The sequence below is a fragment of the Prionailurus viverrinus genome, chromosome D3 (assembly GCF_022837055.1).
Source record: "Prionailurus viverrinus isolate Anna chromosome D3, UM_Priviv_1.0, whole genome shotgun sequence".
NCBI lineage: Eukaryota > Metazoa > Chordata > Mammalia > Carnivora > Felidae > Prionailurus > Prionailurus viverrinus.
Window position 1 is genome coordinate 55,700,094 of NC_062572.1, and position 26,081 is coordinate 55,726,174.

Below are 26,081 nucleotides of genomic sequence, written 5' to 3' on the forward strand. Positions count from 1 at the left end.
TATATGATGCACAGTCATATTTTCCTGGCTGTACCTAACAGACCCGATCACATAAGAAACAGAGTAAAAAGATATATAATAGCCAAAGGATGACCATAGGTTGTTTGTTTTTTTCAAGCCCTAGTTCTATAACAGTATTTTAAGCCAAGGTTATCTCAAAAGCTTTCAAGGTCCCCCCTGCCCAGGCTGTCTCTGTTACCTCAGGGATCTTACATTCATCTATAGTCCTACTCCCTTGCTTACTTGGCTCCAGTGACCTCCATGCTGATTCTTGAGAATGCCAGTCATGCTGCTGCCCCAGGGCCTTTGCATTTGCCAATTCCTTCTGCCTGAAATACTTTTGGATATCCACAGAGCTGGCACCTCACTACCTTCAGGTCATTATCCAAGTGCCATTTTTTTGTGAGCTTCCTATTTAAAATCACACACCCTCTTCTCAGAGTCATTCCCCATTCTCCATTCCTGCTCTATTTTCTTTATATCACTTATAATTATCACTACTTTTACTTATTTTTGTTTGTTAATTATTTGTCTCCTTCAACTAGAATGTCTGCTCCATATGGACAGGTATTTTTGTCTGTTTCATTTAGTGTTATGTCCCTAGTATAGCGCCTGCTACATAACAGAAATTCTGTACACATTTGTTGAATGAATGATGGTGAATCCTGCTCCCCATGTTTTTTTTTTAATCAAGAAGAGGTGGGAAAGCATCCACCCAAAGTTTGTTTGGCATCTATTCAATTTAATATTAAGACATTTCTGTTTGATTGTCTGAAGAAATTGAAGGGAAAGATATGGAATGTTGTATGAATCTGTCCTCATAAAAGCCACCACAAAATGGCTTCAATTAAAAATAAGGTTGACAAGTGATTAGTTCTACATTATGGCTTTTTTACGTTTACATCACATTTATTTTTTTTCAGTTTTGAGAATGACATTACAAACTGGGTAGGACACTTTTAGTTCAGTTTTGGCAAATGCTTCTAACAGGAATCGTGATACAAATGTTACTCTTCTCTACCTCTCTTCTTAAGATATGTTGCTGATGATTTTAGACGTCGTCTCATTCACGTAAACCATTTTTAAGACACACACAAAATGCTGAATCTAACTATAGCACTCAGGTTTCTAATAAAAAATGTCTCCATTAACATTCATTTAGTGTTTCATTTTTTTTCTTGTTATGGTTTAAATATCTGATGTGTAATTTCTTTTATCAGTTAACATATCATGACAGTTAAGTAAATACTAGACAAAAATAGGTACACCCCTTTATGGGGAATTAACAACTATTAAATAGAGGATGTTAATATGGTTTTTCTACACTCTATGGGATATACAACTTTAAAAGTAATAGTTCCATAATACAACATAACAAAAACAACATAACAAAAAAAGTCATAAAGATGATAAGGATACTTATGTCCCATACCTGGAACATCTCTGGAAGTCTGGAGACGGAGCAGAGCATTCGGGGTTGGGTCGGTGATAACACAGAGCTTAAATTCTTTCCATCTTTCTGGCCTACCATTCTCAGCATAAAATGCTTTCCTCATTAAGGTAATAGATTTGAACCTGTAAAGTATACTAACTACCATGTCCTTTCCACCAACATAAGGAATTTCTTCTGTCCCCTGTTGTTTCCTCCCCTTGGAGTCTCCCAGGTACTAACAGGTGAGTGGAATTCACCAGGAGGCGGCTTACATTGAGGCGGAGAGCACGTGGGGTGGATTTAGTCTGCCGGTGTTCAAACACTGGACCTGGAACCACTACTACTCACGAACTCTGCTATCTTGAGTAATTAACTTCTCTGTGTCTGAGCTTCCTTATTTGTAAAGAAGGTAAGAGGACCTTGCTCAAATACGTTTAAAGTGTTTAAAACTGCGCGTGGCCTATGATAAGTGCTCAGTGAATGGGAGGTCTCATTGTTATCTCCCTGTTACGATAGATAGATCTCCCGAGTTCAATACCAAATCAAGACTTGGCCGTTACCTGGACAATAGAGACGATAGTTCAGGCCCAAATCATTACTGCTTCGATTATATGGAGCTTTTAGGAGTTAGGCATTTTATTTGTTTAACTGATCTGAATAATACAATATACCTTGTCACTGCGTTAGTGATGAGGTTAAAGTTATGGTGTGAAGACTAAGAGGTATCTGGTAGACAAATGGACTGGGGTTATACCCACCACTGATACCTACTGAAACCATCAGGCAGTCAAACACTGTTCAAACCTACTACGAAGCCATGGTGTGTGTGGATCCTTTGGACAGATTATCCGAGGAGGGAGTTTTATTTCATTTGGTGTTTCACACGTTACCTGATTGAATTGCTTGCATGTACGCAAATATGTATGTATGTTTGAATATCCACAGGCAAGTAGAAACAAGGAGAGAGATAATGAGAGGTAGATTGTAAGCCTGAGAGTATTGTCATTACAGACTTTAACAAGTTAGAGATCTGGTAGGAACTACGTCAGGCTAAAATATTTGTGCAGAAACTATGGAGCGATGGATTTTCCTGAGACAGTCCTGATCAAAACAGCATTCTCTTGTTCCCTGCTTTTTCTTTTCGAAGTCCTCTGCTTGCTATTCTTGTTCCTTGGACACAGAAGTGGAGCTGATTTTACAAATGAGTGTTGCTTCTATGTTTCTTAAAAGCCGCAGGAAAATAAGTCAAATCCTCTGCAGATGACATGAGAGCTTTCTTGAGAACAAACCCACCTGTCCACCTCTCTGATGAAACAACTTTTCAAGCACTTTCCCTTCATTATAAAAGTGAAAGATGGTGTTCCTACTATACATAATTATCGGGCTATCTGCTTCCTTTTTCTGTAAGAAAAGAGAGTAGGGTGTTCATCTTGTAAGTACCATTTGGTTTTAATAAAAAAAAGTTTCTCTCTTTTTAAACATTTTGGTTAAATCCTGATACATACAACCTTTAAATCACTTATTTGCTGCTGCTGGGAAATCCCCCGAAACCTAGGGCAGTGTGAAAATGAGAAGAAGGTAGTATTTTTTTTTTTAAGCAGGTGGTTGTTTTGGCCACCTTTGTTCTGTGATCATAGAGTGATACCCCTCCCCCCCATCCCATTTCCCCAAAGGATTCTAAGAAAACAGGTTAGGGTCAGTTCTCCTGGGCCAGCAGCTGCCCAGGCCCTCTTCATTCTTACAAAATTGGTATTGGTGACCTAGCAGGTTGTAAAAGTGTATTTGCTTTCGTTCTGGGAAAGGAGAGGGGATAGTCACGCATGCTCCGTGTGTGTGCATAGAGTCATGTAACCTCTGTGTGTGTGTGTGTGTGTGTGTGTGTGTGTGTGTGCGCGCGCAGCAATTGGATACAGAATTTGTCATGGCCTTTGTTTATCAGCAAATAAGCTGTGCCCATTTGGACATTCTATCAGAATTCTGAATTTCTGGTTAAAAACCTCTCTGCTTGAACATGTCTGTCGGAAATCACTGCCGTTGCTCTTGCCAGGGGTCATTAAATGTACAGGGAAGGAGGCCAGGCAGAGATGCTCTTCCTTGTCTTAAATGAGCAAGGGTTAGTGCAGAACACTGGCAGATGAGCAAGTTATATACAATCCCGGAGACTCCGGTCCCCCTCCTGGGGACTGCGAAATTCTATGCCACTGTGAAGCGGCTTAGAAATGAGCCGACAAAGAAGTCCATTGACTTTAACGTGAATATGCTTGAATCACACAGAAGACAAGAATAAATCACCTTACAAATGTGTCTGGTGTAATTTTCTCGTCTCCTTCTACTTCCCCCACCCCCACCCCTTTTGTTCTTTGTGGATGTTTTCGTTATCGGCTGCATCTTTTCAGAAGTCGCCTTTTCAGGATTTTTCTAAGGGTGACTAGGGTGTGGGCTAGGTGCTGCCGCAGTATGAATCTTTTAAAAGCTGCCTAAGAAATATTTAAGACCCTGGTCTGGGAGGAACGGCTCTCCCAGGCATAATTTTTGGTGCTGGTTGCAGCAGGGAGCGTATGCTGGGAGGAAAGTATTATTTTTCTAAATGGAAGGTGTCAGATGGTCACGCAATGTGACTGCATGTTCGAGATCACTGCCTCCCATCTGCAATTTGTGACGTGTGAAAGATTCTGCCCAAATGTGCTCACCAACTGGAAATCCTCGGCACTTTTTTTCCTTATCAGGAGAGACCAAGATAACCAATGGTTTACAGATCATGGATCCTATCAAATTAATATCACTGTAGGATAAAATCTGTTTTAAATACAACTCCTAAACTCCAGCAAAGTTAACTAGTACAAACAAGTTCATTCATCTGATTAAGAACCACTGCTTAGGGAAACAACAGCAACAAAAAATGAAATCTGCTTATCAGTATACCTCACTTCAGAAATAGGCTGGATATAAACGAGGATATATTTTTCCATGCTAATTAATGCCAACCATTCCCAGGACTGCAGGAAAGCAGTTTGGAATCAGGGTCCCTTTTTGCCTTGTCTTATACGCCCCCGGGTCCCTTTTTAATTAAACACAGCATAACTCAGAAAGGACAGACTATTTAGCCTTTGCCTACATAGGGGTTCCACGTTTTGAACTGAGCTCGAACCTTTGAGTTCTGTTTATTCTTGGCTAGGCATAATTCCCAGCTTCTCAGATAAAAGGGTCGTAAAAAGGCTCATAAGGTGCTTCGGACATCAAACAGCTCATACAAAACAATATCTTGATGAGTTAAGTGCAAATGAATCAGAAACATAATGGGCTAAAATTCCCTTGCTGTGCACAGGGGTTGACGGCTCAAGGAGAAAAGTGCTTGGCTGTGCAAAGCACACCTTGGGTTTCATTACCCCCAAACCCTGGGAAGGGAGTTTCTACGTTTGGCCTAAGAGGGGAGTTTCGTTTGCTTTGCCGAATTCGCACCGGATAGAGTACAAAAGAAGGAAGGTCTTGTTCAGCTTTTCAATTTCTCAGTTATATCCGGTGGGGAAGGGGACAGGGCTGGAAGGAAGGAAACCCTCAGGTGAGTGCGGAAGCCCTATTCATTCCCCAATCACCTCCTAGTGTGTATTTTGCATCACAAAGCTCTCCACAATCAGTGACAAAACACAGAGGGATTACAAATTCAAGAAATGGATCACTATCACCGTTTTGTGAAGCGGCAGGCTGCCGCTGCGCAGACGATTTAGGGAGTAGCAGAGGGCTGAAACCCTCGGTGCCGAGGCGGCAGGCTGGAGTTCGGAAGCACCGCGTGACGCCTTCTCCCCGAGGAAGGACCTTCCACCACATCTCGGGGGCAAAGAGCAAGGTGATCTGCTCTCTCCCCACGCACACCATCGCCACGGACAGAGGCCTGCCAGGCTGTCCTCGCGGGTGACCCTAGTAGGCCAAGTGCAAAAAACAACAGCAGCAACACAATACTCCAGGGATGTGAAAAAGAATCTGGCAAAACCTATCCGATTGTGCTGAAGGGAGAAGACATGTGGCTACTAGGAGGCTGTTCCCCAATGACGGATCGGAAAATAATTCACAGAGAAACAGGCCTTTTACTCAATAGTGGCCCTTTGCACTGATTCTCAGGATTCCTGTATCAGTAAAGCCCTTCTCCCTCCTCTCTGCCAATCCAAATCCTGTCCCTTCTCTAAAACCCAGAGCAGGTCCATCCTTGTGGAAAGTGTTCCCTCATTGTTACTCATTACCCAAGTGAGTAATATGTTGTGTTCTTTCTCCTCTGAACTCACTCACCGAGTTTTGTGTCTGCAACAATTTTGGCAACTGACCGTCTTCTGGTGCTTCCTTGAATTGAGAGTCGATGTTGTCTTCGTGAAAGTTTTGTACATTTTTGTTTTAGTTTTCCATTTAAACTGGAGTTTCTCTGGAGGCCAGGGCTTGGCCTTATTTTTCTTGTATTTCCTTTACAGGAGTAGGGGAAGGGTCCAAGTTTGTGCCAGGCCCTGTGTAAACCTGTCGGAAGAGGCCAGGAAATGGACTCTGAGATGCTGTCTCCTGTCTGTGGCACAGGGTCACTGGTGGAGAGACTTGAAACGTTGACTGGCGACAAAGCCCTCCGGTGGGTGATAAACACAGAAGATAAGAAGTAATTGGTTTCCTATTTAACCACGAGAAAAATCACAAAGAATTCTCCTGAGTATGTTCATTCTTTTGTTTCTGAGGGAGAGGATTCCTTTGATATCTCTGCCCTCTAGAAGCCTTGCCTTTGCTTCCTGGGGGGGGGGGGGGGGGGGGGGAAGATGGTGTAGGTAGGTAGCAGCTATACATGTTCCGATCGGAGTTATTGGCTGTGGTAGTTCGGAGTTTGCTATCAGCTGAGGCCTGTGGCAGCCAATATTTCTAGTTGCTGTCTCCTCCAGGGCTGAACTTCACTCACCAGCAGTTGTACCACACAGGATTTGTTCCTAAGGTCCTGAGTGGTTCTCAAACCCGGCTGCACGTTAAAATCACAGGGGAGGCATTTTAGAAAAACGACAACGCCTGGATCTGAATCCCAGAGATCTTGACCCAGTTGGTCTGCAGTGGATGCTGCCATCTGCCTTTTTTTTTTTTGTAGGCTCCCTAGTTTCTTATATGATTTAGAGTTGAGGCCCCCTGAGACACCATGCTGGGAGACCTAGCAGGCAAAGTATGAGGACGGTCGGAAGAGAACTTAGTGCTGATGAAAGAAACCCTTGCGACAGCCCTCGACTTTGCTTACACAGAGCCAGCACTGCTGTGCACACCTTCCCACTCTGCCCAGCACTCGTGTTGGTTCTGGTCCAGACACGGCACATCTATGGAGTAAAGCCTCGCAGTTTGTTTTCCCCTTTCGTGCTGTGATGCTTTGGGGGGCCTGCTATTGCTGGAAATGTGATTTGTGGCTGGGCATGTAATAAGGATGGTGTGGCAGTACACCAGATGTGCGTCTAAGCCGAGATCTGAATCTGCTTTCAGATTTTTCAGAATCCACTGAAACCGTAGGAGCTATGATGTCTTTCTACCTATTGCTTCAGAGGCATTGCACTTGCAAGCACCTGCCATCCCTTACACCTCCTGGGCCCCAAGATACTTCAGCTCGCGTTGCTCAACTTGCAGAGACTCAACACAGAGGATGATGAACTGATATTTTAAACATGCAGAGTTCCCTCTACAAACTTAACACCAGCTTGCGTAGGGAAGTCTTGTCTATGCCTAATCTGTGATAGTCCCGCATGAGGAAGAAGATGGCCCAGCATGGCTCCCAGAGGGGTTCACCTCCTTGCTAATGGGGAATGGAGAATGTTTTACTTGACCTCTCTCCTCTCTTTTGGATTGTTCTGGTGGCTACTACAGAGAGGATGGTGTTGGGGTAAGGGTAAGAGGTGGGAAGAGAAAAGGCTTCTTAACCACCCAGTCTGTATTCATTCCATCTGTTACACATTATTCTGGACATTTATCTTTTTTCTGCCTTCTTTATACCTCCTTAGAGATGCCAGATACTCTCAACAGGAGTGTTGGCGGTAGCATTTATTGGGGGTAGTATAGAATCAGTGCTTCCTTAAAGATCAGAGAAAAGTTGAGTAGTTACCAAGTCCAAAGCATGGCGTAGAGACTAGGGAAGAAAACAGAACCAATGGGGACTAGTAGGAGGAAATAGGTTTGCCATATTCTTTCTGTCTCTCTGGAATCTTCGACAATTTGACAGAACTTAAAATATTTGTATTCCTCTGTCCCTACACCTTATCTCTTCCCATTTAACATACACTTCTGGATAGATTTCATCTACTTTAAATTGTTCAATTATGTTTTATTTTCCCTCATGATTTCCAAATACACACCTTTCAGTTTAGTTTATAGGTCCTTTCCTGAGCCGCAGACCTGAACATTCACCCATCAACTGACAAACATTGACCTCATTATTCTCCTCACTTCCCCCAAATCTGTTTCTCTGCATGTCCTGTCTCAGAAAATGGAACCATCCCTTCCAATTGATCAAGTTAAAAAACATGGGGTTTTGTTGGACTTTCCTCTCTATTATCTCATATACGCAACCACCCAATCACCAAATCCTAATTCCACTCCTTGAATATCTCTCAAATCTACCCACTTCTCCCAAGTCTCTTTTGCCTGGACATTTTAAAGGCCTTGTTGTCAGCCAAATAATGGCCACTCACAAAGACATCCACATTCTAATCTCCAGAATCTATGAATGTGTTACCTTATGTGGCAAAAGGGACTTTGCAGATGTAATTAAGGATTCTGAGATAGAGAGGTCATCTTGGATTATCTTGGTAGGCCCAATATAATCACAAGTCTTTATAAAAGGGGAGCAGGAGGGCCAGAGAGAGAAGTGGATGTGATGATCGAAGCAGAAGCAGGCGTAATGTGAGGTCATGGACCAAGGTACACAGCAAGCCTCGAAAGCTGGAAAAGGCAACCTGGAACCTCCAGAAGGAGTACAGCCTACCTGACCCATTTCAGATTTCTGAATTTCAGAATTGTAAGGGAATACATTTATGGCGTTTTAAGTCACTGGATTTGTGGCAATTTACAGTGTCAATAGAAAACCAACACAGGCCTCAACTGTTTTCCTTCTGTCCAGATATGTTGCCTTCTAGTTATTCCACACAAGGTAACCAGAAGAAGGATTCTCAAACACGAATGTGATCATAGCCATTCCAAACACCAGGATGCCCTGTGCTAGAACGTCTTTCTGTTTTATTTTTAGCTCCTCCTCACCCCTCTTCTGGGACAATGCAACAGCATAGGGTGTCTTCTTTGTGTGAACGTGTTAATATACCATAAACATATTCTTTTTAAAAATGTTTATTTATTTATTTACTTTGAGAGAGAGAGAGAGCAAGCACATAAGCAGGGGAGGAGCAGAGAGAGAGGGAGGGAGAGAGAATTCCAACAGGTTCCACACTGTCAGCACAGAGCTGGGCGTGGGGCTGGATCTCACAAACTGTGAGATCATGATCTGAGCCAAAATCCAAATTTGGACACTCACCAACTGAGCCATCCTGACACCACCCCCCCCCCCCCCCCCATGAACATACTCTTAAAGCATGATATATCCGCTCCCTTTCAGGGCGTAACTACACCAATGACGAAGTGGTGCCTGTCGTAAAGCAGTTGCAAGCAGAGAAAGGAGCGGAGGGACTTTTGTAGCATGATAACTCTCAGGGAGCTGCTATGGACTTTCTACCTTGTTTGAGGCCAGACTTTGGAGGATTACTTTCTTTTCCCTCTTTCATCTGTGAAGTAGAAGAGAGGGATGAAGGAAGCTAAGAGCGCCAGGGAACTTGAGAAGCGGTGTCCATGTAGGGGTAGGACCGGGAGGTACATAACTGGGAGAACAGCTGCTGTGTAATTGAGAAGGTGGCAGGAAAGATACATAGGCACAGGAGGCAAGGTGAGCTGCATGTAGATGGCCATAGAATATTAGATCCTAAATAAATTCTTTTCCTGAACATTTCTCTGATAACCTGCATGCAATTATTAACAGTAAGATACTGTGGTGATGGATTGTTTAGGTCCCATCTCGTCTCCTTTTAATGATGTTAAGAGAGTATTAAGAAGAATCTTGCTTCATTACACCCCCCCCCCCCCAATAAAAAACTCAACCTTGTAAGATCAGTATAACAAGGCCTTTTTTATCTGGCTCCTGCTTGTTGTTTTCAAGTATTCTCTTTGTTCTAAAAAATCTATCCAATGCACAAGTTTCTCTATTCCAAGGTCTCTCATTAGACATCATGTTTTCTAAAGCCAAAGTTGGATTTTTGTACTATTTAGCAGTGTATGCCCATCTCTACAGACAGATTCGTTACACTGTATTTTAATCATCTTTTTCACCAAAGTATAAAGCATAGCTCTAGTGCATGAAGGATGTTTACTAAATATTTGCAGAATGAATGCATGAATGAGTGAATGGAGATAGGCCAGGCTGTGAAAGGCAGAGAGGTATGATGGTAGGTCAGAGACAGAGCTCTACTTTGCTAACTAGACTGAGAAGGAAGGAGACCAGAACTAACCAAGTTCCTAGAGGAAGACCTTCTACTCATACTTTCACAAAGGTTGAGATTTTGGCTTTCAAAGGTTAAGTATTTTGTGACTCTTCATTGTAATAATTTGCACCTCATTTGCATACTTCTGAGTCACATGCATCCCGTTTCCCTTTTAGCCAATAAGTAACTCAAGAACAGGAATTTATGCTTTATGCTGTCTTTGAAAGTCTACAGCAGTATTACTGTGATTTGGCTCATGATGGATGTGTTCAAGGCCGGTAGAGACTTGTAAACCAACTCCTGTGCTCTAGAAGATCACCAATTGCTAGTCCCTTTTTAATCTTGATGTTTTTTGTGAGACTGCCACATGTGAAACTACTCTATACCTTGAAGTCACCTTGCAGGTCATATACCTTATGGTCTACATTTACAGAATTCCTGCAATTTTTTCCTCATTGTTAGAAACACACACAACATTTATAGTCCTTGTGATTGTTCTTTTTTTAAAATGAAATGGTCTCTCTCTCTCTCTCTCTCTCTCTCTCTCTCTCCACACACATCTGGTGCCCTAAACATTGAGATTTCCAAGGAATATTATGAATGTCAGTGCTACAATATTTAGCAACTATAGTGCTTCATATTGTTGAGTGCCTAAATGCACTAAATATTTGTGGTTTGATTATGTTTAATTGATACAGACTGAGAGTTCTGACAAATTATATGAAGACTAATAATAGTGAGCTCTTGTTTCCTGGGTATTGTTTACAAGAGAAATTAGAAAGGATAAAGGACTTGGATTTTATTTCTTCTTAGATGTAACGCTGTCAAGAGAGAAAGAGTGTCGTGGTTGGAAGAACTCTGCCCTGGGAGCACTGAGTTCTAGAACAGTTTCTACCACCATTCAGTGCAACTTTGAGACAACTATCACTTTATTTCTCTTGTTCTGTTTCCTCACTAATAAAATTAGACTATTGGCCCCTTTCCAGTTTTAACAATTTATGATGAAGATAACTGTAACTCAGTATATATAATGCTTATTCTGTATTAAATAAGATGGGCAGAAAACTGCATGAGATTGCTACGCCCAATGATGCCCTCTGATCCTAGAGAGTAAAATCTAAGAACCCTAAAACAATACTGGGGCTGTACCACTCTCATGATAAAAATGAAGCTATAATCCAAATAAGTTCCTGTAAATAAGAAAGGGGCATCTACTCAAGAGAACAAGGGAAAGCCAATTTCTTAGAACTATTTCCTGCAAGATTAGAATACTCTGAACTCAATTTGCTATTGAGGATGGACTTTTAAATCAAAACAATGGATTCCCATGGGAATTAATACACAACTTCTGACCTAACATAAACATTCTAAGGGCCACAAGTTTCTCCCTAAGGCGCTGATTCTCTTAAACATTATTTAGTAGATGCAAATTGGCAATTTTATAACAGTCTTGAACCTAAGTCGGCCATGATCGTTTTGCTCTTCATCTTTTGGCATTTGGCATTGTTGTTGATCCTAAAAGAAGACATTACATCTGTAAGTCAAGGTGGGGATCGAAGGAGTCCTCCAACATGCAGGGCAGATGGTGAGATGTCATGGTAAAGTCGATGTGACATCCACATGGATTAGGTCTGATGCCACTGAAGCTCTATAAGAGCTATCAGGAAGATAAGGGTGCTTGAAAACTGCTCAGTGAGAGAGAAAATGTCAACACACATTGAAAAGAGCATTTCAAGGTCTTTGGTGGAAATTATTTTATCAGTGGGAGTGTTTTCAACTCCATCCCACAACTCCCAATCAGTGGCAATCTCAAAATCCCTCCAACTTTTTATGAGGTGAGGAAAGCCATCAAGCAGATGAAAAACAACAAGGCATCTGGAGCTGATGGAATCCCTGCTGAAATCTTCAAATCGGCTGAGGAAAATGCACACTATGGCTCCTCGCTCTCATCTTGAAGCTTGAGAATGATGAAGAAATTCCAGATGACATCAGTGATGCTGCAGTTGTGACCATTTTAAGACAAGGACACAAAGATAATTGAAAACGAACACCCTCATGCTTCTCTCCCAGGAAAGTTTCTGCTGAAGGGCATCCGTGACCCTTTTTGAAAGGTACACAAACCATGCTTAATATTTAACTTCAGTTGTTCGTAGGGTGTTTCTTTCTTCCTTCCTCCCTTTCTCTCTCCCTTCCTCCCTCCCTTCCCTTCCCTTTTCTTTCTTTCTTTCTTTCTTTCTTTCTTTCATTCTTTCTTTCTTTCTTCGCTTCCTTTTCTTTTCTTTCTTTCTTTCCTTCTTTTTCTTTTCTTTTCTTTCTTTCTCTTTCTTTCTTTCTTTCTTTCTTCCTTTCATTTTAGGTTGCGCTGATACCAAACACTGCAAGCCATTGCAGATGCCCATTGTGTCATTATTATATTGTTGTTCCACATGTGTCTGATCACGCCTAGACATCTGTCAAGTCAATGATTGCCTTATTCATCTTTTTGTCTCATACAACCAGTACATAATAGGTGCTCCATAGATGTTGAATAAATAAATGAATTTCCTGGATGTCACTAAGAGTAAGATTAGTTGCATACCTATAACATTTAACTGATAAATGAAAACAATCGTTGTCATAGTGCCTCAGCCTCCTCTGGCCACCGTGGCAGAATAGCCACACCCAAAAAGATGGAGTCAGATTGCACATGGGCACCGATGGCCACTTTCCTTTATTTGCTACACGAGTGAGGGCAGGTGGTAGAGAAGCTTAGAGAGACTGGAGCTTGAGGTTTGTAAAGGATAGGAAAATGGGGATAAGGAAACTTGAAAGCCAACCTCTGCTTTGGTTGCTGCTGACCTAGTTTCCAATCGGAATTGAGCAGTGAGCTTCCTCAGGGTCATAATGAGCAGTACTAACATTCTCATCCTGCAGAAGAGTGAGCTGACATGCAGAGGTTAATTGGCTGGTCATTCCAAAATTCAGAGCCAAGCTCTGATTTGGATATGAAGTTTGCATCTCTCTGCTCTACACCGAAGCCGGAAGGCCAAACGGAACTGGTCCACAGAAGCTACGTGGGGACAGCGTGGGTCCTCTCTCTGCACCACAGACACAGAGATAATGCAGTGCACTATGTTAATTAACACTTAAAGCTGATACAGACGAAAATAAACAAATGCGCACCCATTCTGGTTCCACTTCTAAGACCTCATCCCGAGACCGTAACACAGTTTGTTTTACAGCTTCCCCGGTCACGTGAGAGCCAGCATAATGAAACCACTCTAATCTCTATTTTTCTAAAGTCTGTGTAGATACAGATGGCTCTGTTTTGGTCTCTGGGTTTTATTCTTATTTTGCCACAATTTTAACCTTTTATGTATCTCTTTCTGTGAGATATTCTCACTGTTTCCTCACTGCCTAGAGGCTCTGAGAGGCTTTTCATTTTCATTTTCCAACAGTTGTATCAGGTTGTTCTTCAGAATATTTGGGATTTTTAAAAATTACGGAAGATGTATTGTTGCTGTTACTGAGGATCCTGAGACACGGGGATGCCCTTCTCTGCTTCATGGGAAAGTTTGTATCAGCTGCACTTTCTAACACTAGAGGTTGAAGAATAGATGCTTGATTTTCAAAGTATCTGTGGCAGTTGTGCCCGGGAGGCTGCAAATAGCTTAGGAAGGGTGTGGGAAGATATCACCTTTAGGATGTGTTTCCCGCTCAAGGAAGAAAGAGAGACTATGAAGTAAAGAACAGAGTCATAAAATTAAGAGGGCTGGATCTGACAGAGGTTCTGAAAGAGAAAAAGAAAAAAAAAAAAAACCAGGACATTGTCAAGCCTTACAATTCAGAAAAAAAATGGCAACATATAAACAGCTTGCAAAGCGCAATATCCGGTCTCATCCATTCGGCACATTCTGATCACCAGCCCCCAGCTTCCAGTTGCAATAAGAGAACAGACACATATAAAAATGACCAAAGCATCCCCCACATGTTTGCATAAATGTGGTAAGCAGCTCAGAGGAGGGATTTAAGAGGACTCTGCATTGTTCTTGGAGTCACTCAAGCTTAGCAAGGGTAGAATTCCATCTGTTCAGTTCAGTCCGGTTCAGTGAACTGGGTCACTTTCAATGGTTCACTAAATTCTGACTATCTAAAAATTACAGTTAATGTGTTTTAAAAATCTTGAGCTATATGACAAGAACACCTTATTACTTGTTCTTCCTTGCCCTTGGGTTGATCACCTCGGAGAGTGGGTAAACTGGAGAGCCTTCCATGAGATGGGGGAATTGGGTCCGGGTATCCCATGTCAGGTACTATCAATAGCTCTCCATTAAAACCAAGAAACAAAACTCATTTTCTATCCCTTACTCGATCCTCTCCCTGACTGGAGTCTGGAGGCTGAGGTGACTATTTCTCACTCATGTGTGATCGATCTGGGAGCATCCTCTCTGAGGTAGAGGAAGGAGACAAGCATAGAACTAGAAAGCAGAAAAACTATTATAGAAAAATAATTACATGAGGGAAAAAAATCGTAATTCATGTTTCAGGGGTAAGTGTGAAAGTCTCAAAGCTCAGGATGCTCAGGGAGATATTCCAGGCTTTTGGCTTGTTCAAGAAGGTGGTTTTTACCCAATTCATATGATGTAAACATTTCCCAGACTTCTAAGAAGCTGTGAGCAAATCTAAGACAATAAAAGATTTGTGTCCCCTGGATCTGTGATGAGTGTGTTGATTATTCTATGAATAACAAAATAAGCTTCTTATCACAAAGCCAAGATAGTTTTTTATCTTGGGTATTATTCAGGGGGGTGGGGACTTGAGCTATGTAGGAAATACCTTTATGGACAAGATGAAAATGTCAAGAAGTAGAATGAGAAAGAGGGAATGGATTTTTTTTTTTCTGTCATTGGACTTGAGTAGCCTTGTTTTATTCTCATGTCATCTTTGCATATTAAAAATATATCTTGCCCCTCCTGGCTTCTGGTCTGCGTGACTTCCAGTGACAAGGTCCTGCTTGATATGTCTGTGTGACGAATCATCAGTGATGGACGAGAGCAGCAAGAGTTGAAAGCAACACCTGACATTTTCAAATAGGAAATGACACAAAACCAGACCAAAGACAGCTGCAAGTTTAAAGATGACACTCTTTCCAAAGATAGTTTTCAAAAAAATAAATATATTTGAAATAAATTGATTAAAATTGGGACCATGGTTACTGAATAATTATGGAGATGATCAATTAAACCTATAATGCTGATCGTATTTTTACTTTTCTATTCAAACATAACTAGCGTGAATTTATTTGTTCGAAATGAAATTCAATTTTTAGAGGTCTAGATATGTGGGTGTAGAGGAAGCGATCCGCATTTGATTCTTAAAGGCACAGGTGTCTTTCTAGAGCATGACAAATTGTATTATTTTTCCACCCAACAAGTGCTGAAACATATAGAGAGCAGAAGACAGGGCACTTCTTCAGGCTTGCCTTTGCACAAAGTGGAGGTACACAGTGATTTGCTGCTGTAGGCTCAGTTTCTCAGGGAAGGGATTGCCCCCACCTCTAGCCTTGCTTTGCATGGTTTTCTCAGCTGCCAGCTTGGGAGGTCTTGTCCACATGCCTCTAGAGATGGTCCATTGACCTCTGAGCAAGGGCTGTGCATGGCTGTGGTCCTTCCTTAATTCCCACTGGGGCTGCTAGTAGCACAGAACATGGCAGAAGGGCCTCTCTCCTTTGATCTAATTACTTAGCTGGTCTTCCCAGCTCTCTCTGATTGATCTAACCTATTCCCTGCACTTCCATCATGGGCATTATTCTCAAACATTAATGTGGTAGAATCTCTCTGCTTAAAAGTCTCTGTAGCTACCTATTGTCCAAAGGATAAGGTGTAATTTCCTTACCAGACATCCATCCCTTCATTATAATATTATTCCAATAACATTCTGAGTTTCTTCCCAGATTCGTTACCATTTCTTGAGTTCTTGCTCATCTTTTACGATCCACTTAAGTCTCCTCTTTGGAAGACTTCTGCGATTACTCTACTTGGCCCTTCCATTCTCTTCTGAATCATACCATGGATGCCTCTGTGGGAGCAGCTGTCTCAGGGTATGGTAATGATGTGTCCATCTTTCTTCCTATTTCCCCATCTAGACTGTGTTGCAATCAAAAACAAGAATGCACCCATGCCTAGCACGGTGTTTAATGCTTGTTGAAAAAAAAAGTGTTTAATTGAAGGGAATTTTTTAAAATGTGATTTGTTCTGTTTTCTGTTCCGGCTCTCCACTTTAATATAGTTCCAAGGTACTATCTCTGTTTCTGCTATTTGCATTTCTGTTACTTTCTTTCATATTATTTATGAATATAGGTTTATTTGAACATGGACTTGTTTACTGATTTTCTCTATTAGTAGAATATGATCTCCATAATGCCAAGGATGCCATATTTTTTGTTTAAAATGTATCTACCACTCCTGGCTTTGCCTGCTCAGTAGGTATTTGTTGACTAAAACAATGAATGAATTAACGAATTTTCCAGCAGAGGATATTGGCATTACAAATAGGTTACTTTCAATTATTTCGGTAATGACTAAAAATTGCTTTCCCCCTTATTTACTTTCTTCTTGGTTTTGACGATTCTTTCTACAGTTTCCCTACTGTCTAAAACAAAAAATCTTGCAGCTAGAAAAGAATAAAAATGAGTGAGGAATTTACAAAGAACCCCTTTTACATGATGACTATGGAATCCTTTTGTGAATGGTTGAGTTCCCTCAGTTCATGCACCAGCGATTACCCCTTCTCCTTTCTCATGCTTCTTTTTCCTACTTGCAGGTCTGCCCAAAGCTGCTGGCTAAGCTGCCTCAAATACAAAGGGGAATTAATATTGTAAGGACATTTAGAATTCAGTGCCCACTCCACTGTGATGTTTTAGGAAATCAAGGCAGGGTTTCAACCCTGATAGAGAATGGAAATCTCAATATACTTGGATTTAAGCCCATCATGGTCAGGGCTTATTTTAGGAGTCATTATCTAATAATGCTATGAAAACTGAAACTCTAAAGCAAATAAGGGTCCCTGAATGTTCACTTTCCTCTTTAGCCTCATGTTAATAATAATAATAATAATAATAATGATACTTGGTTTGAGTCAAGAGAGAGGAGTTAGGCTCTAATACTGAAGTGTGTGTGTGTGTGTGTGTGTGTGTGTGTGTGTGTAGCTGCAGGGATGCCCCTAAGTTAGATGAGTGGCTTAATCCATCTGATAGACGCTTCACTGTGTAGTTAAGGGGCTCCTGTAAGTGACATGCCATCAGAAGGAAGAGCTTAGCAATCACGACTGTCCCCAGTAACGTTGTCCACTCTAGTTTTGGCTCTCCAGAATGGGGTCTGCTACCAACACACCATCTATCTTAACTCAGAAGCTGAAACAGCTCAAAACCAGGAAACAAACTCATAGATAGAGCTCATTTAGTGTCAATATAGGTTCCTTCATCTTTATGAGATCAGCTTCTTCACTGAAATGAACTGCATGGTGACAGTGGCTATTGTATGGCTTGTTGGGAGAATTAAGTAATGTGTAAAGTGCTCAGCCTCAGTCACTGGCACACGACAAGAAAAATGCTGTTACCACTATTACCATTAGTCCTGTTAACTGGTTAGAACAAACTTAGGTTATCTTTTTCTCTTCTCCACATGCTCTCTCACAAAAAATAAACAAACGCCAGACTCTAGCATTCAGAACCACTCCTTAGTGGCTGACAGCACAGATGCTGAAATCCAGCTATTTGGGTTTGAATTCCGGCTCCATAACTTACGGGGTGGGTAACTTTGGGCAAATTATTTGGCCTCTTTGTGCTATCGTCTCCTCCTCTATAAAATAATGGCAAAGACTGCACCTTTTTCCCTGGCGTGTGATGAGGAATAAGTAACTTATTTGAGAAGCTTGGAACCGTGTATATAGTAAATATATAGCACCTGGTAGGATCATTACTAGTATTCTTGTTAACACTGAAGTCACTTGGAGAGTAAGGAGGGGGACTACATCGTATAAACACGCTATAGAACGTCCACACAAAGCTCCCAAACTATACAGCACAAGGCAGCCGGTTGCCCTCTGTTTCTCTTCCAAATCTTCAGAAGACTCTCTTCCCACTCCCAGGCCGAATCTTCTCCCCTATAAACCCTTCTTTTTCCAGGCCACAGGCCTGTGAATGTGTAAACTAGCCTAATCGTCGCTGCCTTCTCTTTCCTACAGAGGAGCAGAGTGACTCATTCAAACTACTAATAAATATACAAATAATTCCTTCTAAAAGAGGGCCACAGCTGTAAATCCTTTATACATCAATAGTCTCTCTAGATCACATGATTACATTAATGATTTATCTAAATACCTATCACCAAGGCTGCACATTGGCTCTTTGGCTCCTATTTCTAGGGTACAAGTCCTCTGGCTTAGTCACGTCTAGGTTGGAAACTGGTTGGAAACCAGCGATTCATGCCGCTTGCCTCAACTAACTCTAGTCCTATGGCTGGTAGAACTCTTGTTCTTTACAGGATTTATGTCTTAGTTTCCCCCTGACTGTGGATTCTAAGACTAGCCCTTCTAGCTCTGGACTTTATTTCAGTTCTACAGCTCGAGTCCTATCCTTGTTCCTTACCCTTTGAGAGAGAACACGATGTCCTTGTCTGAACTCCAAGGACACTCTTCTGCGCTTTATGCTATCAGCACTGAGGGAAACAGAGACAGCTAAAATGTATTGAAAACCAGTGTGTCAGATACTTAATATGTATTTGAATTTCACAGTGACCATATAAAATAAGTTTTATTATACCTTATCAGATGCAGAAACCAGGTCTCAGAGAGGTTGAGGGACTTGCCCCAAATCACACAGTAAGTAAGTAGTAAAGATAGTATTTAAACTTGAGTCTGTTTAACTTTCACAGACTGTGTTTGTTTCTTCCATTTATCATGCTGCTTCATTATTATTAGAAAATGGTGTTTAAAATTTTAATGTGATGATTGCATTTTAATTTTACATATAGTTTTTACACTCTTCTCCTGGGGGTAAGATTATGAATGAGATGGAAAAGAGTAATACCACCATGTCCTGACTATTTTCTCTTGTCTCCTCTCTTTTCCTTTTCTCTCACTCTTCTCTACTTATTACCTACATATATATATATATATATATATATACATATATATATATATATATATATAGACACTTATTAGATACCATCTAATATTTACTGAGAACTTTATGTGAAGCTAACGAAAACCTCTTCACCTTTTTCAATGTGACAGAAACGTAGAAGCTTTATCCTTGTCTTGGGATAGTCAGTGACCAGCACCAAGCAGGGCCAGCATTTGGCAAAGCCTCACTTCCACACCTGCTTTGTGGCCTAACGCTCCAGCTAGGCTGGCCGTGGAGGTGGGCACTGTCACCCACGGAGCTGTGCCACGATAGCCAGTGTTCCTGCAAGGGCTGGTCAGGGAAGGTCGCTTCTGTACTCAGCAACACAAACTCCCCAGTGGGCTTCTCACTGAACTCCTGTTTCGGATTTGAGAGGCAGTTGTAATCTCAACTGATTTGCAGAACTGAGATGTGATGATGAATACTAAAACCCTTCTCCTTGGAGGTTAGCTATTTCTTCCAATCGTCTTATTGGTTAAATTTTCAAAGAGGTGCCTGTTCAAGGACCTACCTCTCCAGAGACGTCAATCACAAGTCTGCCATGGTACCTACCATTCCCTCTACTGGAGTCACTTATCTTAATTGTTTAAGGTGGTACTATTTCTTCTAAGTATAGTTGAACATTTATTAAAAATTTACATGGAAACTCCATTAATATGTTATTTGAAAGGATTGCACATGAATATGAAATATCAGAGGGCAGGATAAAAACTCAGGAGACACTTTGGGTCTGTTATAGCTACCTGAACTCCTGATTAAACAAAGTCAAGCCTGATATTTGGAAACAGGCAATTAATGGGGGGGTCGCTGTTATTACTGTATCTTCTTTCAAATTGTAAATTTCAAAAAACATACCTAACAGAACATGTAACTACCACGAAATGGGGCTCAGAATAGTGATCAAAAATGTTTGTTGTGTGTGAGTGCATGTACATGGGTAGGTAATTTCAAAAGTGGAATGTCTATGATTGGTTGCAGAAGCCTTATGCACACTGGCTCCCTAGCTCCTACACACAACTTTTCAAAAGAGCATGAGAATTGGAAAACCCACTTAGAAGATTATCACGATATAGCCAGCAGTAAAGAGAAGCCTCTGCAGTAGTACCCTTCTCTAATAATATTCCATTCTTGTGTCCCTTTCACTCATAAACTGCCTAGCCAGATGAGAAGAATGACGAGGGGCAATGAAGAATGAGAAGAAAAGGGATCAGCGAAGGAAAAGGTGGAGCAAGACAGTGACGCAAAGCAGGCAAGTGGTGGTGGAGTACATGGTGGAGGGTGAGCCAGGGTGGGGAGCTGCCACATGGAAGAAACTCAGGTGAGATCAAAGGAGGAAGCTCTTCTTGAAGTAGGATTCATCTCGTGGGGATCCATACATCACGGATTTCTAAGATCAGAAATATTTTCTAAAATTGGAAGTGGGAGGGCACCTGGGTGGCTCAGCTGCTTAAGTGCCCAAGTCTTGGTTTCGGCTCAGGTCATGATCTCGTGGTTCATGAGTTCGAGCCCCGCATTCGGCTTCGAGCCGACAGTGCAGAGCCTGCTTGGGATTCTCTCTCTCCCTCTCTCTCTGCCTGTAGGACTCTCTCTCTCTCTCTCTCACACACACACACACACAATAAATAAATAAACTTAGAAAAATAAAAGTGGAAGTGGGGAAGGAAGTTATTTAGAGCAAGCATCTGGCAAGGGAAAAGGAGTGCAGGGGAGAGAAAGAGACACGGTCCAACATGAACACTTCATCTGTTTAGTTTAAGGCCAACTCTGTGTGTACATTTGGTTGTATCATTTAAAAAAATGAAAATAGTTTTAGATAATTTGTTATTGCATAGCAGTACTAAGATCGGAAAGGACTCATAGCTACTGTAATTGTTCTGTCAAAAGCTCTATGAAGTCCTTAACTGAGCCAGAATCTTCTGTTTTTGTGTGCGAGTACTATTTAGTAACAATAACACACCTCACAGAATACCTCAGGTGGAAGTGAGCAGCCTGACCCTTAAGTGACAGACACCTACCCCTACGTACCAAGAACCAGGCTCCTTGTTCAAAGTCATGCAAGGAGGAAGGTGATGGAAAGTGGATGTGTCAGCTCCAGGAAGAGGGGGTAGGCTAATTTCCCTGTCGGTGTATTCTGCATGTGAAATAGGAGAAGGTTTGTCTGCGTTTTTGCCTGTTTTTTCATAGATTTTACTCTTTGTCCTTAACAGAGAGAATGAAACTGTAGGCTTATCCTTCTCTCTGCCCCCGCCAATGGGACCTCCCAAGGAAAAGCCAAAAGGATAATTCTTTTACGATTAGGAAGCAGGAAGTTTGACAGCTTCTGAAAATAAAGGCCTGTGTTCCATTTTCTGGCAGGTTACTGTGGTTCGTCTTCTGTCCGGGACCTGGATGAAAACGTCAGTGAGTATCTCAAAGGTCAGAATTTCAGAACTGCTGCCACAAGTGTATTGTCACCGAGTATTAATGACTCTCTCACTGGTTCTCTTTTTTTAACAGGCCTGGTCATGTCCGGGGGAATGCCAGGTACATTTTTCTTAATGTATGAGCACAAGTTACATATAACAACCTAACAACACAATACTGCCTCTTTAATGCTAATCTATTCCTTGCAATCTACTAGATACATGTAGAGTCATTGGTGTGTATCAAGAGAGCAAAATCAGATTCTGAAAATATCTGAAAGGATGCACTAGAGTGTACATAATAATGTATTTTAATCTGCCAGGCCTTAAAATTAATCATGAATTCCCACAGAGATTTTAATAATTTTGAGATGATGTTTTTTTATTTTTTTATAGAGTAATATTCTTGGACAGAGTTTTCTCAATGCTGCATGGGGGGAAAAAAGTCAGTGGGGGAGGGGGAAAAGGGGCAATTTCTCACTTGCCACAGCATAAGAGCTATGTTTATTGGGGAACATGTTTTCTTTTGCTCCTAACTAAAAAGCCAGGTAGGTGTTTCAAAGAAAGGCTTTATCACTCCATAAAAGCTGGCAAATCGCAGGAAGTTTATTAGGGGTAATAATGTGCATTTGTTAAGCAGGGGAATAGTCCTGAAGGGAAGAGGTCCACCCTGGCGAGGGGGTGGATGTCTCTACAACATTAGGGAACTTGGCTGTCAGCAGTTTTCAGAGTTGCACAGGAGGAAAGTCTTGGTAATCAAACTGCACTAGGCTCTAGAAAGGGTGACCGTATTATTTATTGTCTAAACAAGAACTTTTGAGAGGGAAAATAAAAGTAAATAATCACACTGGGAGGGCACGTAGCAGGAGTATAGAGATTCAGTTTTCCAATTTGCCTTTCAAAGTGGAGTGATCATGTCTGCTTCCTTCACCTCACCAAGATGCTGTGGCTGAAACCCATTTAGGTTCTTCCAAGTTAATCAAACAAAGATACTATGTAAACTTATTATATAGCTTTTGTTTTTCTGAAAAGTAACAGTTAAAAATGTATTATAGGCTGATGACTGAGGATTTCCAGAGCACTAAAAGAAATAAGCTCCTAGAGAATATGCTGGGCTTCCTATAACGTTTTAACTCTCTATGAAACACCTCACTAAGGTGGGGAGAAGTGAATTGTTTTGTGGTTGACCAAGTACTTGGTAACTTTCCCTGAAATGCAGTGGTCAGAACACATCTCAGTCCTTTTTCTTCCTATCCATTAGAAAGCAGTTTTTAAAAAGCGTGTACTTAACTTACCTCTGTCTCCATCTGAAAACATTTTCTAAGGACTGAGGTAGATGATGGTTTGTCAGAAGTTGGTGAAATGCTATTATTGGCCTCATTATTTTGGGAGAACCAACTCATTTTTTTCTTGGTCAGTGTATGTGTGGAATATGTTTGGAAATTTTACCTAATGGAAATTATACCTATGAGAAGGAGGTAGAGACAGAAGTTCCAGGGAACAGATGTGTGATTATAAAGCCTTGAAGTACATTATCTTCAAATAATGTGCAGCCTGGTGGAATCAGAAATCACACTAGTGGTATGTGTTCCTGTGAGAAACTATTTTATTATTCTTTGGGTTGGGTGGTGGAATAAAATTTGTAAAATGAACACAAAAGAACAGTAAATAAACTGCTGATTTTATAAAATATTATAAAAATATTTTTTAATAATGTTTTCAGTTTGGGAAGAGTTGTTTGTGAGAACTTAGCTTGTCCCCGTGGTAAGTGTGTAGGTATGTCCCTATGAAAGGATCCTGCCATTGCTGCAGTGAGGAACTGAGATGGGGCGAGGGGGAGCAGAGAGGGAATGGTTTACAGCAACTCAGGCAGAAGAACCCCTCAGGGAAGTCCTCCATGGCCCTAGGCAAGAGTAATAGAAACAAAGAAATGGCTGCCAGGAACTCTAAGGATGTCCTGAACCAGCATTTCTTCTTCCCAGAGTTATTCTAAGAAGTGTAGGACAGCTTTGAAGTGCTTCCTGAGGGTGTGGAATGCCACCAAGAGGGCTTGGTGCCTTGGATTGAGACTTGGGGACAGAGAGGGACCATGAGAAACTGAGGAGCAGTGGTCATGTGGGGACCCAAAATATCTCCACGCAGCACAATTAGAGCAAAATGGCCAAAGACCAGGTAGAAGAGTGACTTCTCATTGAGAATTTGCAGGGTTAGGAAACGCCTGAATTCTCATAAACCTTCAACACTTCAGTAGGAGTATTGATAGGCCTATGAATGGAATGAGCTTACCCTGAAGACACCATGACAACTCTGAGATGTGTGAAAATAAGCCCCGAGTAGACCTGAGATGAACTAAAGCAAATTTCCTTAATGAAGTGAAATGTGGAGCTAAAATGGAGATTATATGGACACAGAGGGAAAAAAAAGAAAAGATTCCACATTTTCCACACCTGCATCTTTGCTTGTGAGATATCCAACCACTCTACTGGTATTCTCTCTAGCATTTTGCTCACTGCTTGGTAGGCAACTTATAAATATTTTTTCCATTGATTAAATGGAATGAAAACAAGAGCCTTTCAAAAATAATCCAGGAAAAAAAAAATAAACCAGGAAAAAAAAAACCCCAACATAACAACACAACAAAATCCTCAGTAACAAGTACATGAATGTCAAGTTGAATACTTGTCTTAAAGATTTAAAGAGCTCCTAGGTGAGGGTTGATGAACCAATGCCAACACTCACTGGGGGCAGAAAAACAGTAAAGGAGCTTGAAGCTTGGTATAAACCAAGCTCGTCCTACAGGTGGGCATGCTACTGTGGTTTGCTAACCAAAGGAGGGCGAGACCAGAGTCCCTGGAGATCTTTAAAAATGGGACCGACAAGGATCTATCTGAAAATCATTTATGTAAACCTGTTTAGAAATAGGGGAACGATGATTTCTTGATTCTTTTTTCCCGAGAAATATAGCTTCAGCTCTAATCTAATCAGAGATCAATTTATCTTCACTTTGGTAGTCTTGGTTATTAATACATTCACAGCAGATATTTTAGAACCAAAGCTGCAGTTTCCTTTGAAGACAGTATTTTAATTTTTGATCAATATTGTGTGTTTGATAACAGATCTGGCATATAAAGCTGAAAATGCCACATGCCCTGTAGGGAGCCCTTTATTTCTAGTGACATATATTGGAGTTATTCTTCTTTGTTCATATGATTTACCTTCAAAAATCTATTGAATGTGCCCCCAGAGAAGTGCAGATAGCTGTTTTAATAATCATATTGGTATTCGGGTGGAATGGAGTGGGGATAGAACTGAAAGAACTTGCAGGGAATATTGTTCCTGGAATCTCTGGTTCCATCAGCCTGCACTTCATATTTAAAGTGCAGTAGTATAGCCAGAGTTTGCAGAATGAAGTTAGCAAGTTCATTCTTGTAAATACTGATCTTTCACCCTCCTTCCAAGCTTGGAAAGTGGCACAATCTTGAAACATATCAGAAGTGCCACAATACGCTGCTAGGTCAACAGATGGCAGGGTTACACTATCTCTTGTCTCTCTCCCACCAAGGACAACAGGGATTCATCCAGACCATTTGACTGCCTGGTGTCCAGTGGTGGCCTTAGGTGAGCTGGTATTCAGGTCTCCAAGTTCTGTTTCTGACCCAGGGATTCTGTGCTGTCAGAAAGAGCTGATGAACTGAGGTAGCCCTTAGGCTTGACCTTCACTGGCAGCTTACTTACTGAGTCTACGGAAGCAACGGAAGACTGGATTCTTTAACCATAATATCAAATATAGAGTGTAGAGTAATAGTTTTTTTAATATCTCTTGATCTTTTGCTTGTGATATTCTTGGGGTATCACCCATGACAATGAGTCCTGAACTACACTTTTAGTGTAGTTTTAGTAGATATATAGATATAGATATTTATAGATATTTATTTGTAGTATATATAGTATATATATAGTACATATATAGTACAAATATAAATGTATAAATATATATAGTAAATATATATATTTATAAATATATACTATATAGAAATATATAGAAATATCTATAAATATAAATATATAGTATATAAATATGTACTATATAAAAATATATAGTATAATACGTTGTATATATGTTTTTATATAGTATATATATAGCATAAGTAGTATAGAGTATAAATATATAGTATAAATACTATATACTAAATATACTATATACATACTATATATATATTTATACTATATACCATATATATATTTAATTTATAACACAATACCCTAGGAGGCAGATATTATGCCCATTGTACAAATAAGAAAACGGAGATCTAGAAAGGTGAAGTACCTTGCCTAATATCCCATGCATAGTAAAGAGTAGGGTGGAGATTTGGAATCAGGTGTGTTTGTTCCGAAGTCTGTGCTCGCTTTTGATGCATGAAGCTTTCCTAGGGAAGGAGCTACACATTGCCCCTTGTTAATTCATAAAGAGTGCTGGGGTTTAGTTGTGATTAATATGATAACTAGCTTGGAGATGTAGCATTTGTAGTCTTTCCCAGTTTACTTTTATTGAGCTCTTTCAGTTCTAG

At 40.9% G+C, this 26,081-nt stretch overlaps 1 protein-coding gene across 5 annotated transcripts in view; it reads right to left on the reverse strand.

The window, feature by feature from the left end:
* Window positions 1–2,509: 2,509 nt before the first annotated feature.
* The window catches only part of CCDC178 (coiled-coil domain containing 178), a 514,890-nt gene continuing 491,318 nt past the window's right edge, over window positions 2,510–26,081 (reverse strand). For all 5 annotated transcript variants that reach the window (XM_047828874.1, XM_047828873.1, XM_047828870.1 and 2 more), the window contains one exon: window positions 2,510–2,833. In XM_047828874.1, the coding sequence (XP_047684830.1) occupies window positions 2,678–2,833 (156 nt within the window). In that variant the 3' untranslated portion in view covers window positions 2,510–2,677. The remainder of the gene's footprint in view (window positions 2,834–26,081) is intronic.